Raw genomic sequence first — 13,057 nt, forward strand, 5'->3', positions numbered from 1 at the left:
GCAAATACAGCCAAATTAATCAGCAGTGCATCTCCATCTTGTTTAAAGGATCACTAAATGAAAATATTAGTCAAGCTGAAGTGATAAATCTGTGCTCAGGAATCTCTAAGGCATCAATATTATCGTAAACAGAGCCTTAGTAATGGAGCAATTTCGGTAATTGCAGGACAGTTAAGACTCCTCAGTACATTCAAGTACTTGGCCAGTGACAAAGGCACTTCTTATTTAAATTATGTCACTAGTACTCAACCACTTGTTATAAAAAACATCACTGCGTTGCACTATAAGACGGAAGAAAATGCTACTTTTCCAGTTCTATATCATTTTTAGAAAAAAAAAAGAACTCATTGACATTACCCTTGACGACGCAGGTGGTTGAAGGGTTTAATTCTTGCTCGACTCTGCAATATCCGCACTTTCGCATTTCAGTAGTTTTGTTATCATAGCGCTGCACTGGTTTTGCTGGCTCACAAAACTCTCACAAAGTGCAAGTAGCAGAGAATTCTACTTCCATGTAATGTCCCAGGATGCCTAAGCGGTCCATACGACTGGACCAAAAGCAGCTGCAGTGGCGAATCCACCACTCTGCCATGGCTCAGTTTCTGCATGGCCGCCTGTGTTTGCTTTTTGTGCAAGAAACTATACCACCATCTGTCGGGCGCCGTTTTACTAACCTATGGCAGCAAAGGGTGGTGATTGATGGCATATGCAATATCACCACTCCCCGGTAGGGTGGCGAGAGATTTGAATTGTGATAAAGGTATTCAGACCCTTCAGATGCAATTTTCTCGTAAACTAAGTCTTTTCTTGGAACAAGCGTTGCAAGGTTTCTGTAATGGTATTTAAACAGTCCCCAGCAACTTAGTATTTGCCTCTAGTGCCCCTTTAATTAAACCCACCAGATAATTCTATCAATTTTGTCAGTCCTATCGTGGTCGAATTAACGGACGTCTACTGTATTGGGAACTAGATGCCTGCCACATTGAAGGTGTCATGGCCACAAAGTTTACAGCCGGCCACTCTCAGACTGTGCATATCCAGTGTGAATGAGCAACTAAATTACTTAGGAGTGGCAGCTAATGATATTCTGCATAGAACGGCCAGCTGTTGACCACCTCAAGTAGCGTGTCTCTTTCTTCGTCTTTTGCTCTGGACTAAGTTTTGATACTGCCATGCAATACCCACTAGGCCACCTATCTATACCATTGCACTTGAAGCTGCTCTGCAATGGCCGTAAAATACTTTTCAGGGTTGTTCTCACTTATGAAGGCCTCTAACTGCTGGAAAAACTCAACTGCCTGAATGGCATTTGACCACTGGCAGTGCTTGTTTATCCTTACCACGGATGATAATTGGCAGATAACACTTGCCTCACCCTGAAAACAAAGAATTTCACAACATCCAATGAATGAATGAATGAATGTTTGATGTTTAATGGCGCAAGGGCCAGGTATGGCCAAAGAGCGCCAATCTAGTGTTAATGAGTTTGTAGTGGTCTAATGGGATCTGTGAAGCTAGTGTGATGTGGCTGTAAAGAGGCCTAAAAGACGTTGCTGCACATGGCATAAAATCTACGCGTAATAAAATTATGGCAATGATTAATGACGTGTACTATGAACACTAGATTGCATTGGGAAAAATGACGCAACGTACAAAATATGTGAGATGCTAAAATTTTCTAAGAGCACTACTGCCTCGCCAGAGCCCTTGAACCCAAGGGACGAGAGGCATGTGCTATACGAAACAACTATCACAGCGCTATCCTCTATAGAGAGGAGGCGCTACGAACGTATGGGCTAATTACATGTAATACAACATCTTTCAGGAAACCTAGGACTGCGCTGGTATCAAAGAACGGTTCTGCACCGAGTAACATAACAGGATGTAGGGGGATGTGCTGCCGGTATGCTAAGGGAAAATGTTTCTTTCTTTCATATTCGGCTTCCCGACACTCCAGGAGGACGTGGAGGACGGTCAGCCTCTCCCGCATCTACCACAGGTTGGAGGCTCATTTCCAGCGAGTAAAAAGCTATGCGTGCCAAATGTGTGTCCTATTCTTAGACGACACAATAGGACATCTGGCCGGTGTGATTTTGTTACAGGAGGCCAGAAACCTAATTGTGGCTTTATTACATGCAGCTTATTATTTATTTCCAGGTCCCACAAGTGTTGCCAGTAGTTTCGCAGTTTCCTTCTTAAGAAAGGCTTCAGGTCTGTGACAGGGACTGAAGCGGTAGAATTAACAGTGTGTGATGCAATTGATGTGGCCATCTGGTCCGCTAGAATGTTACCATGGATGCCCCTATGGCCAGGCACCCAGCACATAATCACATGCTGGTTAGATACATATGCTTTACATAAGACGGAATAGAGTTCAATTATTCTAGGATTTTTGTGCTTACAGAACGATATCAAAGACTTCACAACACTTACGGAGTCCGTATATATAACTGATTTTTTGAGTTTTGATTTCCTTATATGCTTCACAGTCGACAATATTGCGTAGGCCTCAGCCGTGAAGATACTAGTTTCCGGATGCAGTACATCGGATTCTGAGAAGGATGGACCGACGGCTGCATAGGACACCCCGTCGTGCGACTTTGATGCGTCTGTGTAGAATTCCGTGCAGGAATGCTTATGCTGGAGTTCCAGGAAATACATTCGGATTTCAATCTCTGGAGCGTGCTTTGCAACTTGCATGAAAGATATATCGCATTGTATCATCTGCCACTCCCAAGGAGGTAGCAGCTTAGCTGGAGGTATTAGGCAATGTCTGAGGAGTGGGACATCCATTTCAGCGCTAAGCTCCCTCACACGCAGCGAAAAGGGCTGTCTTACAGTGGGACGATTGCGAAAGAGTGTAGCATCTGTTATATCGTTAACGGTATTAAAGCACGGATGTTGAGGATTAGAGAGGACTTTTAGAAAGTATGTTTGGCTGATGTATGTTCTCTGCAGATTGAGTGGCCACTCATTTGATTCTACATATAGACTTTCAATGGGACTTGTTCTGAAAGCGCCCGTGGCCAGTCAGATTCCTAGATGGTGAACCGGATCTAGCATCTTTAGGACACTCGGGGCTTCAGAATGGTAAATCACGGCACTGTAGTCCAATCGTGATCGAATGTGAAGATTCATCAAACATTTTCTGTCGCTGCCCCATGTTGTATGGGATAAAACTTTCAGTGAGTTCATTGTTTTTAAGAATTTCACCTTGAGATACTTTATGTGTGGAATAAATGTTGGTTTAGAGTCAAGTATAATACCTAAGAACTTGTGCTCTTTGTTCACAGGGATTTGCTGGCCATACATTTCAATATTGGGATCTGCAACGAGGCCTCTCTTTCTTGTGAAAAGCAAACAAGAACTATTGTTCGGGTTCACTTTAAATCCATTTTCGTCTGCCCATTTAGATACTTTGTTCAAGCCCTGTTGTACTTGCCTTTCACACACTGCAAGGTTGCAGGATTTGAAGCCTATTTGTATATCATCTACGTTCTACGTAAACAGAATAAAAATGGCTGGCTGTAATGAAGCACGAAGGGTGTTCATTTTCACGATAAAGAGTGTGCAGCTAAGCACACCTCCTTGAGGTACACCTTTTTCTTGTATAAAAGGTCGCGACAATACATTGCCAATTTTCACGCGGAATGTACGTTCGGACAGATAGCTTTCTATTATGTTTAGCATATTTCCACGGATGCCCATCGCCGACAAGTCTCGCAAGATCCCGCATCGCCACGTCGTGTCGTACGCCTTCTCCATATCGAGATATATCTATAAGAAGAACTGTTTATGCACAAATGCATCGCGGATATTTGCTTCAATGCGTACAAGATGTTCAGTTGTGGACCTCCCTTCTCTGAAGCCACACTGATAGGGATCAAGCATATTGTTCAGTTCAAGGAAATGTATTAGTCTACGATTAATCATAGCTTACAAAGACAACTTGTAAGAGCTATCGGGCGATAACTTGCCGCCAAGGAATGGTCTTTACCCAGCTTCAAGACGGGAATAACAATAGCTTTCTTCCATGAGGATGGGAGGTATCCGGCAGCCCAGATAGAGTTAAAAAGTGCCAGAAGTGTCATTTGTGAGTCTTCGTGTAAGTTCTTAATCATGTCATAGATGATTCTATCAGCTCCCGGTGCAGAGCTTCTACATGTGCTCAATGCAGCTTTAAGCTCGGCAATATTAAAAGGACGGGTATATGGTTCATCCGGACGGCATTTACGATCAAGTGTCTTAAGTTCAGCTAAGTGTTTATATTTGAGGAATGATTTTGTGTAATGTGTGGAGCTTGATACATGTTCGAAGTGTTCGCCCAGAACGTTCGCCTGGTCCTCCAAGGTAGTCCCCCTTGGTCGTCCACTACGGGCAGAGGGTGGATTTGTTGCCCCTTTATATTTCTTACACCATTCCAAACTTTAGATTCTTGAGTGTAGGATGTGATGCCCGAGAGAAACCTCTCCCAGCTAGCTCTCCTTGCCTGTCTCCACGTGCGCCTCCCTTGTGACTTTGCCAGTTTAAATTCAATTAGGTTTTCTACAGTCGGGGAGCGACGCAGCAAACCCCACGCTTTGTTTTGTTTCTTTCGTGCCAGTCTGCACTGTTCATTCCACCAGGGTACCCGTCTTTTACAAGAGAGACCTTGTGTTTGGGGAATGAACTTTTCAGCTGCGTCGATTATAAAACAAGTAAAATATGCTACTGCACTGTCTATTAAAATCAGTGATAAGATCTCATGATAAGTAAGTTGCTTCCTTAAAATCATTCCATTCGGCGGAGGCTAGTTTCCACCGGGGTGTATGTAGGGGGCATTCATGTTGAGGCATTGAATTTAACATTACAGGAAAGTGGTCACTTCCATTGGGATTTTTTATTACATGTCATTGCAAGTCTGGAAAAATTGAAGCCGAGCCAATAGACAGGTCTATTGATGAATATGAATTATTATGGACATTATAATAAGTTGGCTCCTTCTTGTTGAAGAGGCATGCACCGGAGTTCACAAGAAAATTTTCAATGAAACAGCCTCTCGCGTCACATCGCGAGTCTCCCCACATGGTGTGGTGGGCATTAAATCGCCTGCGAGTATGTAAGGGTCCGGAAGCTGGTCAATTAGGTTATAAAAAATCACTTTTTTTCCAGACGAAAATTAGGGGGTATGTGTAAGCAACATACAGTGATCAATTTCTTAAAAAGAATTGCCCGAATTGACACTGCCTCAAGGGGCGTCTGAAGGGCGACCTGGTGACAAGCTACGGACTTGTCTACAACTATTGCTACACCGCCAGACGAGGTATTCGCCTCGTTGCGGTCTTTATGGTAGATGGCGTACTGACAAAGAAAGTTTGTTTGTGTGCATTTAAGATGTGTTTCCTGAACACACAGCACCTTTGGGTTACGTTTGTGTAAGAGTTCTTTAATGTCATCGAGGTTGTGGATAAGACCTCTAACGTTCCAGTGTATTATTTGTGTAGCCATATTGTTTGTGTTTTTATGCTGTGTGTCAAGAGGAGTCAAGTCAGAGAAATGACTTACGGAGCCTTTTCAGGCCCCGTGATTATGGTACGAGTTTTGTCTTTTTTCGAGCGGTCGCGAGACTTGCGCTGCTCCTGAGGCGCTAGATGCGCCATCTGGCTCGGGATTGTGTCCATCGACTCTCGGGAGCCACTGGACTTCCGCTCACACGAGCGGGGTGTTTTCACCTTAGGCCTTGCCTCGAAAAGCAGGGCCTTGGAGGCCACCAACCCAGAGGTCGATGGGCCCTCCTTCGGGGACGGCGCAGCAGCGCTGGCTGCTGCCACCAGGGGGGCTGGTGGCAAGGCCGCAACCACGCTCATTGTGGGCTGGGCCGGAGCCGGAGTCTGCTGCGACGTTGCCCCCTTGCGCGCCGCACCAGCATACCCTGAGGTATGGAAAAAGGAAACACGTTTCCGCGCATCTTGAAATGAAATGTTTTCTTTGATTTTCATTGTGATTATGTATTTTTCTTTTTTCCATGTGGGGCAGGTTCGAGAGTATGCTGCATGTCCACCGTCACAGTTGGGGCAGTGGAGTGTGCCATTACAGTTGTTGAATTCGTGTTCGCTACACTTTGCACAGGTAAGTCGGCCACGGCAGCTTTGCGAACCATGGCCATATCTCTTGACACTTAAAGCATCTTCGGGGGTTTGGGATGTAAGGCCTGACTCTAATTTTGGTGCATCCCGTTTCTAGGGTTTCTGGTAGCACGCTCGATGCAAAGGTAAGGATGAGATGCTTAGTTGGAATGTCTTTGTTGTCTCGCTTGATCTTTATTCTTTGCACTTGAATAACATTGTGTTCTTTCCAGCCCTCCAGGAGCTCTTCCTCGCTTAGGCTCAATAGATCTTCATCAGAGATGACTCCTTTGCACATGTTCAATGATCGGTGGGGAGTAACGGTGATTGCCACATTACGGAATGCTAGGAGAGTGGAGAGTTTGCCATGCTGTTGAGTGTCGCAGACCTCAAGAAGAAGGTCGCCACTGCTCATTTTTGTCATTTTGTAGCCAGCACCTAGTGTTTTGGTAAGGCATTTAGCTACAATGAAAGGTGAGATAGTTCTGACTGTCCTTTTGGAATCTTGACTGTGTATTACATGAAAGTGTGGGAAAGTTTCCTTGCGCTGACTGAATAGCTGAAAGGTTTCTCTGGGCGCCCTCTTTCTGAAAGAGGACGATCGGAAAGTGGGGGGAATGACGTCTTAGCCATGCAGAATAATTTAAGGGGGGACGCGGGTTTTACATCGCGAAAAATGGCCAAAACATCGATTTTTTGAAAATAACATTTTCAGTTTCTATAACCCTTTTTCTATCTGATACCCAAATATCATCCCTGTAAACCACCAAGAAGTGCTCTAAAAATTCGTTTTATTAGCGAGGGTGGCGAAAAATCTCGCGGAAATCAAGAAAGAACAGCGTTTTTCACGCGACAATATCTCCGGAACGGCGCGACCGAGCGCCGCCATATTGGTCTCGTTGGAAAGCACATTTATCCGTCTTCAAATTTGCCGCTTCAGCGATCTCCTCCATACAGAAACAAGCGCACAAAAAGCAAATGATTGAAGGTCGTGCCGGAGTCTGCGATTGGCCGCGCCCGCCACGTGACTCCAGCGCGGTTCGCCATTGGTCCGACGCTCGAGTCGTCTGCTCGGCCCTTTTCACCTCGCGAGTTTGATGTCTCCACTCTCCGTAATCTCAACGTGTCAAAACGGGCGCTACGCGGACATGGACGTCAGACTCTGGAGTTTTGCAAGACGCGTAGCGCCACCTGCCGTTGCGAAGAGGCAGTAAATGGGTAGTGCGAAGCCCGACTCCCTTGCTAAGGTGCCTATGCAGCTAGCGACTGCGAAACAACGATTTAACTCAATTTTGGTCCATATTGCGAGTGTTCTGCGCATATAACACCCAGACAGAGAGCTATGAATTTCTGCGCTAGTCGGGCGCGCCGCCGAATTGCCATAAAACGGTTGCTGGCTCACTCTTCAGACTGATGGCGGAAACGACGGCAACCGCGATAGCTCCGCGCGCTACGAATGAACGCCGCAATCGACGCTACTGTTGTGTTGTAAATTGCCGTGAACGTGAAGGACGGAATAACAACGTTCAGTTTTACCGATTTCCATCGCGATCGTATGAAGGGGAAAGGCGAGAGCGCTGGATACGCGCCGTTCAACCTGTTGTGTAATCGGATTACTTGCATTCCTCGCAACACAGCGGCTTGCATGAGAAAGTGCGACAATTTTGTTCTGTAATTGTGTTGCGTAGCCCTGACGGAGGACCGTGGTAAACAAAACTCATGAATCTGCAGCCGCCACTTTGTTCGTAACAGAAAAAGCAACGTTGCGAACCATCCTGCTTATGTGCCATCGATATCTCCACCTTTTAACCACAGAACAGTTTTAACAGATGTCCGCCTCCGCTTGACTCAACAAGTGGAACGGAGAGATTTGGCAGGTCAGCTTAACCAAACATTTTGGTTCGTTTATGAATTCGAGATCCTGCTCTAGAGCATCGTTGTAATCGCGAGCTCATTTCTACTTTCGGTATTTTGTATGTTCTGCGCCGATACAACAAGCACGCTTCGCCACGTGCTGAGCCTGCTCGACTGCGTTTTTCAAATGTGAGCAATAAAGTTGCTGTAGGAGCACTGGATGAGTAATTGCGAAGTAACGCACGTGTGCAAAGAAAGAAAAATGTCGCGTTTATTTACATTTATTTGTACGCGCTTGTTGCTCGAAGCGTCTGCGAAAAGTTCAAATTAAGGTATTGAGCCATGCTGTAGCTCCTGCGAGAAAGAAAGATGCAGCGCGTAGGCACCATAGGAAGCTTACTTTCGTTATGTTCGCACGCTGCTTGCTGCCTTGGAAAACATTTTCTGTTTGCTGCCCTGAAAAGGCTATGGAAGCATTTGCTCTCTGTAAATAATTGCGAGAAAAAACATTACGATAAGATGCATAAAAATATAAGAGATACTTAAGTGTTGTGTTCAAGACATATTCAATATAAACCAATTTGAAATGCTTAGATTTTTATGCTGATATGCCTATAAACAAACCTGATGCTCTCTGTACTTGCGATTTGCAGCACGCCGAAATAACACTTGAGACTTTATTTTATATTGTACACGTACTTCGCCTTGCTGAGCTTCCTTTCCGAAGCGTGGATGGCGGAAGAAGCTTTCCAGGTCCTTGATTTTTAGGAAACCGTGCCTCAACACAAATGAAAGTCCACTGTAGCCTATGCACCTTCGCTTGCGGACAGCTCTCCTTGCACTACTCAGTTAGCGCCAAGGCTGCGATGGGGGCGCTGGTGACGGGTTTTTCCGCAGCGCCGCCTGGGCAGAGTCTGAGGTCTATCGTAGTAGCGTGGCCGATCCCTATGCTTGTGGACGTTTCAGTCCAAGCATCGGCGACACGGACTTCGCGAACAAGATTCAAGCGCAGAATCCTCGGACATGCGGCTAAGCCTTTCAGCATTCGGTGTTTCGAATTCGTGACAAATTCGTGACAAATTCGTATCGCGCACGCAATCCTCGGAAACGCGGCTAAACATTTCGCGCATAGGGAGTCTCCGACTCGGCGATCATGCACACCGCGCGCGGACTTCTCGGACCGTCACCTAATCATATTGTGCATCGGCGCCTCCGACTGCGCAAACAAGCGCATCGAGGGTCGACTCCTCGAGCCCGCGGCTAGGAATTTCGCGCGTCGGCACGTAGGACTGCGCGAATGAGCGCGTCGAGTGTCGACTCCCCGAGCCCGCGACTACGCATTTCGCGCGTCGGCACCTTGAACTACGCGACAAAGCACATCGCGCGTCGGCTCCTTGTATCTGCAGCTATGCATATCGCACATCGGCACTTCGGACTCGCAACCAAGCACATTGCGCGTTCACTCTATTATCATATTGTCACGATAGCTCGTAGCAATATCTATCATACCACCCCTTCATAAAGAGAACCTCATCATGAACTCATCATGGTCTGAAACTTGCTGCCTACCATGAAGATCAAGTGCTATCGCTCGCCATTCATACAGAGGCCCTTGATTCTGCGGATGAGCGCCATTTCGTTAATGCCTGCCCTGCGGCGCACTCCTCATTTTTGACTATGGTAAACAAGTCACTCAGCACTAAGCAGCGTCACGAAGTGGCGAATATTCTGCTAAAACATGCCCGACTGTTTGACTTTTTCCAGCAAGATGGGCCACCATTGTTTCCTCCTTCTCGTATACACCATTGCATAGATACGGGATCTGCCCAACCGTTGCGACAGAAACCATACAGAGTCTCACCATCGGAACGCAAGGTGATCAATGACCAAGTCCACGAAATGCTAAATAAGAATGTAATCCAAGAATCCTGTAGTCCGTGGGCAGCGCCAGTGATTCTGGTTAGAAAGAAAGATGGTACATGGCGATTTTGTGTTGACTAGCGCCGCCTCAACACCATCACTAAAAAGGACGTACATCCTCTTCCGCATATTGATGATGCTATCGACTGCCTCTCATCAGCGTCTTACTTTTCGTCTGTTAACTTGAGGTCGGGGTACTGGCAGATTCCTATGCACAAGGCAGACAAGGAGAAAACGACATTTGTAACACCAGATGGACTTTTTGAATTTATTGTGATGCCGTTCGGGCTCTGTAATGCGTCTGCAACTTTCAAGCACTTCATGGACAACATCCTGCGTGGTTTGAAGTGGGAAGCATGCATGTGCTATCTAGACGATGTAGTGATTTTCGGGCGCACATTCAGTGAGCACAACGCACGTCTCGATCTTGTGCTAGATTGCTTGGACAAAGCGGGTTTGGTGCTCAACTCGAAGAAGCGTCATTTTGGAGAGCGCCAAACACTCGTTCTGGGACACCTAGTGGATAAGGACGGTATACGACCTGATCCAGCGAAAACTGCTACGGTGGAAGCCTTCAAGCAACCTCGCCATGTAAGAGAGCTACGCAGTTTCCTAGGGCTTTGCGCTATGATGGACCCTATGTTATTACTGAGCGTATCAGCGAATTAACCTACCGCATAGCACGTCTCACATCAAGTGGCCAACGGTCAGCAAAGACCGAACTTTCACATGTCGCCCATTTAAAGCCATTTATTTCTCGACAGCCTGTTTGACTTGCCCGGCGGGCTTCGTCTGCACGGAGGGAAATGTGATGCTCTTACGTGCATAGTGGGTTCAAGCCTCAACAAACAGTATGCGGGGGCACCGAAGAGGGGTGAACGAAGAAGACGACGTGTGGCTGGCTAGCTGAATATCGACAGGCGCTCAGCTGATCAAGGCCATCGCATCTAACTCTGCCCGGCTTCAAAGTAACGCCTTTTGTGGGCGTAAGAATATTATTGTGAAACTTTGTAGCTGTCTGTTTGATGCTATTTTAAACCTGTCTGCCAAATTTCATCACTCTAAGTTAAAAAATGAAAAAGTTTGTTCCGATCCCCTCATCCCCCCTTAATGCCTAAGATGTTTGAATGTGTCGTAGAATACCTTGTACACATGGTATTATAACGATTTGTTTCACACTCAAGCAATTTAGGTTCCATAATGCGATTAGACGGCAGACAGCTAATAAAGAATAAAGAGCAAGACAAAATTTTCGTGTAAGTAGACTTTTAGAGACTGTGCTTGAAATTGAAAAGTAACTTACAGGTTGGTATGTTTCTGCACCACACTGGTCACAAGTGTATGTTGCAACGCACATAATAGGCTTCACTTCAGTACACCGTGTGACAATGCCCTTCACGGTAACGAGTTTCCCAATGCAGCCTGCCTTCACATCTCGTACAGACAGAGGCTTGGTGGCTGATGGCATCTTGAAGTACACCTCACTGCAGCACAGAAAGAGGAGGCAGAAGAAGTTCCATGTATGAAAATTGTTTTCTATAAAATTTTAGCAGTGACAAATATAAATATGCAGGGCATTCTGAAGCATATGCACGACCAGTTCAAGAAAGGAAATTCTGCAGACAGGGCTTGTATAAAGAAACAAATCGCTTGAGTTTCAATTTGAACATGGAATTTCATGTTTTTTTCAGAGAGCATATGATTTAGTTTAATAAGGGTGTAATGATGGCACCAAAACAAACATTTTTTTCAAATACAATGCAAAGCTATTGGATAGTTTCATACTTGCTCTGGAATACTATTTTGCAGGAAAGTAAATGCTGTCATTAAATTTCCTTTTCAGTCATGCCTTTGTCTGCAGACATTTCGAACTACCTGACTGAAGGATTGCTTACAATGATGGTACATTTGATTCATTGAGAAAAATCTTCGAATATTTATACAGTCCTCCAGACTGGTGTGCTTTCGAATGTTGCATGCTTAAAGATCTACAGTTTGCTTGAAATGCACTAAAGGTAGTTTTTTTGTCGGGCATCTGAATATGTATGCATGCAACTGACACAGCAATTTTGCAAGCAGACTTTTTACTCACTATCTCCTCATCAGCTCTGATGGGTACTTGTTGCGTGGATCTCGGGCATCCCCAGGCTGGCGGTTTCTGTTTTCCATGAGCATACGGTGCTCAATGTACACATCCAAGGCGTCCTTCGCCACAACCTGCCATAAAATATAAATGAAAAAAGCATCTCTTGATTGATTCTTTGATACCAAACAGCATCGCCGCATTCGAGCTATTATATATATATATATATATATATATATATATATACTTGACTTTTCAGGATCGTCTGCGGTGTATTCTGCATTGCATTATATCACAACACAACGCTTGTGACTCATGCCAGAATGAGCAGACAATTTATGTATGCATGAGTATCACGGTCTGGGGCCGTTCTACACTATATATATATACGAAGAGAGCAACTTTTTTGCGTACAGAAAAGTAAAAAGGTCACATGCACTTCGTTTTCGCACCCGTGAGGCGGGACACGTTGGAAAAAGCAAATTCTGCGCACCTCTTTCTGCTTGTAGTCCGGCAGCATTTCATACACAACATCAGCGAACAGGTTGCAGTACCGACGTGCGTTCTGCATGATGGCTTCTGCCAGGCCGCTGTCGTAGTCCTCGACATCATCCATGTCGATGGTGAGCGCTACCTGCTCCCGATGCGCCAAGTTTACCTGCGAACACGAGCATGAGCTGCTAATCACTAGACATCGGCAGGCGGATCGAGCATGAACCCAAATGAAAAGTAATAGCCTTACTAGTTGCTTCGAATAAACGAATTCCTTTTTGCCCCGGTCACCGGTCGCGTAGAAGTCTGTGAGAAACGACTTGATCTTCTCTGCAAAGGACCGTTACACCATTGTTAAATGTTCGCGGCTTGGCCAAAAGCGCGAGCTCGTTTATTAAAGAGAGAAAAGATAACTGGCAAGCAACTGTAAACTCAACTTACCTCTGTCAGCGACATAATCTTTTCCAGACATGATCCTCAATGGGCAATTTTCGAGGCCGCGAAATAGTCCGCTTTCCCACAGCCACAAAAGATCCCGACACAAAACGGAAAAGTAGGGCCGCCGGAGTTGAGAAAACGCGGGAAAGTGTGATCACGTGATACC

The 13,057-nt window shown here is 45.6% G+C and overlaps 1 protein-coding gene across 1 annotated transcript in view; it reads right to left on the reverse strand.

Annotated features, from left to right (window-relative positions):
- The window catches only part of Mcm7 (minichromosome maintenance 7), a 73,580-nt gene extending 60,529 nt beyond the window's left edge, over positions 1 to 13,051 (reverse strand). Inside the window, exons 1-5 of the mRNA XM_075679687.1 lie at positions 12,895 to 13,051; positions 12,704 to 12,783; positions 12,455 to 12,619; positions 11,971 to 12,095; positions 11,182 to 11,362 (exon numbers count right to left, since the gene is read on the reverse strand). Coding sequence (XP_075535802.1) covers positions 11,182 to 11,362; positions 11,971 to 12,095; positions 12,455 to 12,619; positions 12,704 to 12,783; positions 12,895 to 12,925 — 582 coding nt within the window. The 5' untranslated portion in view covers positions 12,926 to 13,051. The remainder of the gene's footprint in view (positions 1 to 11,181; positions 11,363 to 11,970; positions 12,096 to 12,454; positions 12,620 to 12,703; positions 12,784 to 12,894) is intronic.
- Between the last annotated feature and the right edge of the window lie 6 nt (positions 13,052 to 13,057).

The sequence above is a fragment of the Dermacentor variabilis genome, chromosome 2 (genome assembly GCF_050947875.1).
Source record: "Dermacentor variabilis isolate Ectoservices chromosome 2, ASM5094787v1, whole genome shotgun sequence".
Lineage (NCBI taxonomy): Eukaryota > Metazoa > Arthropoda > Arachnida > Ixodida > Ixodidae > Dermacentor > Dermacentor variabilis.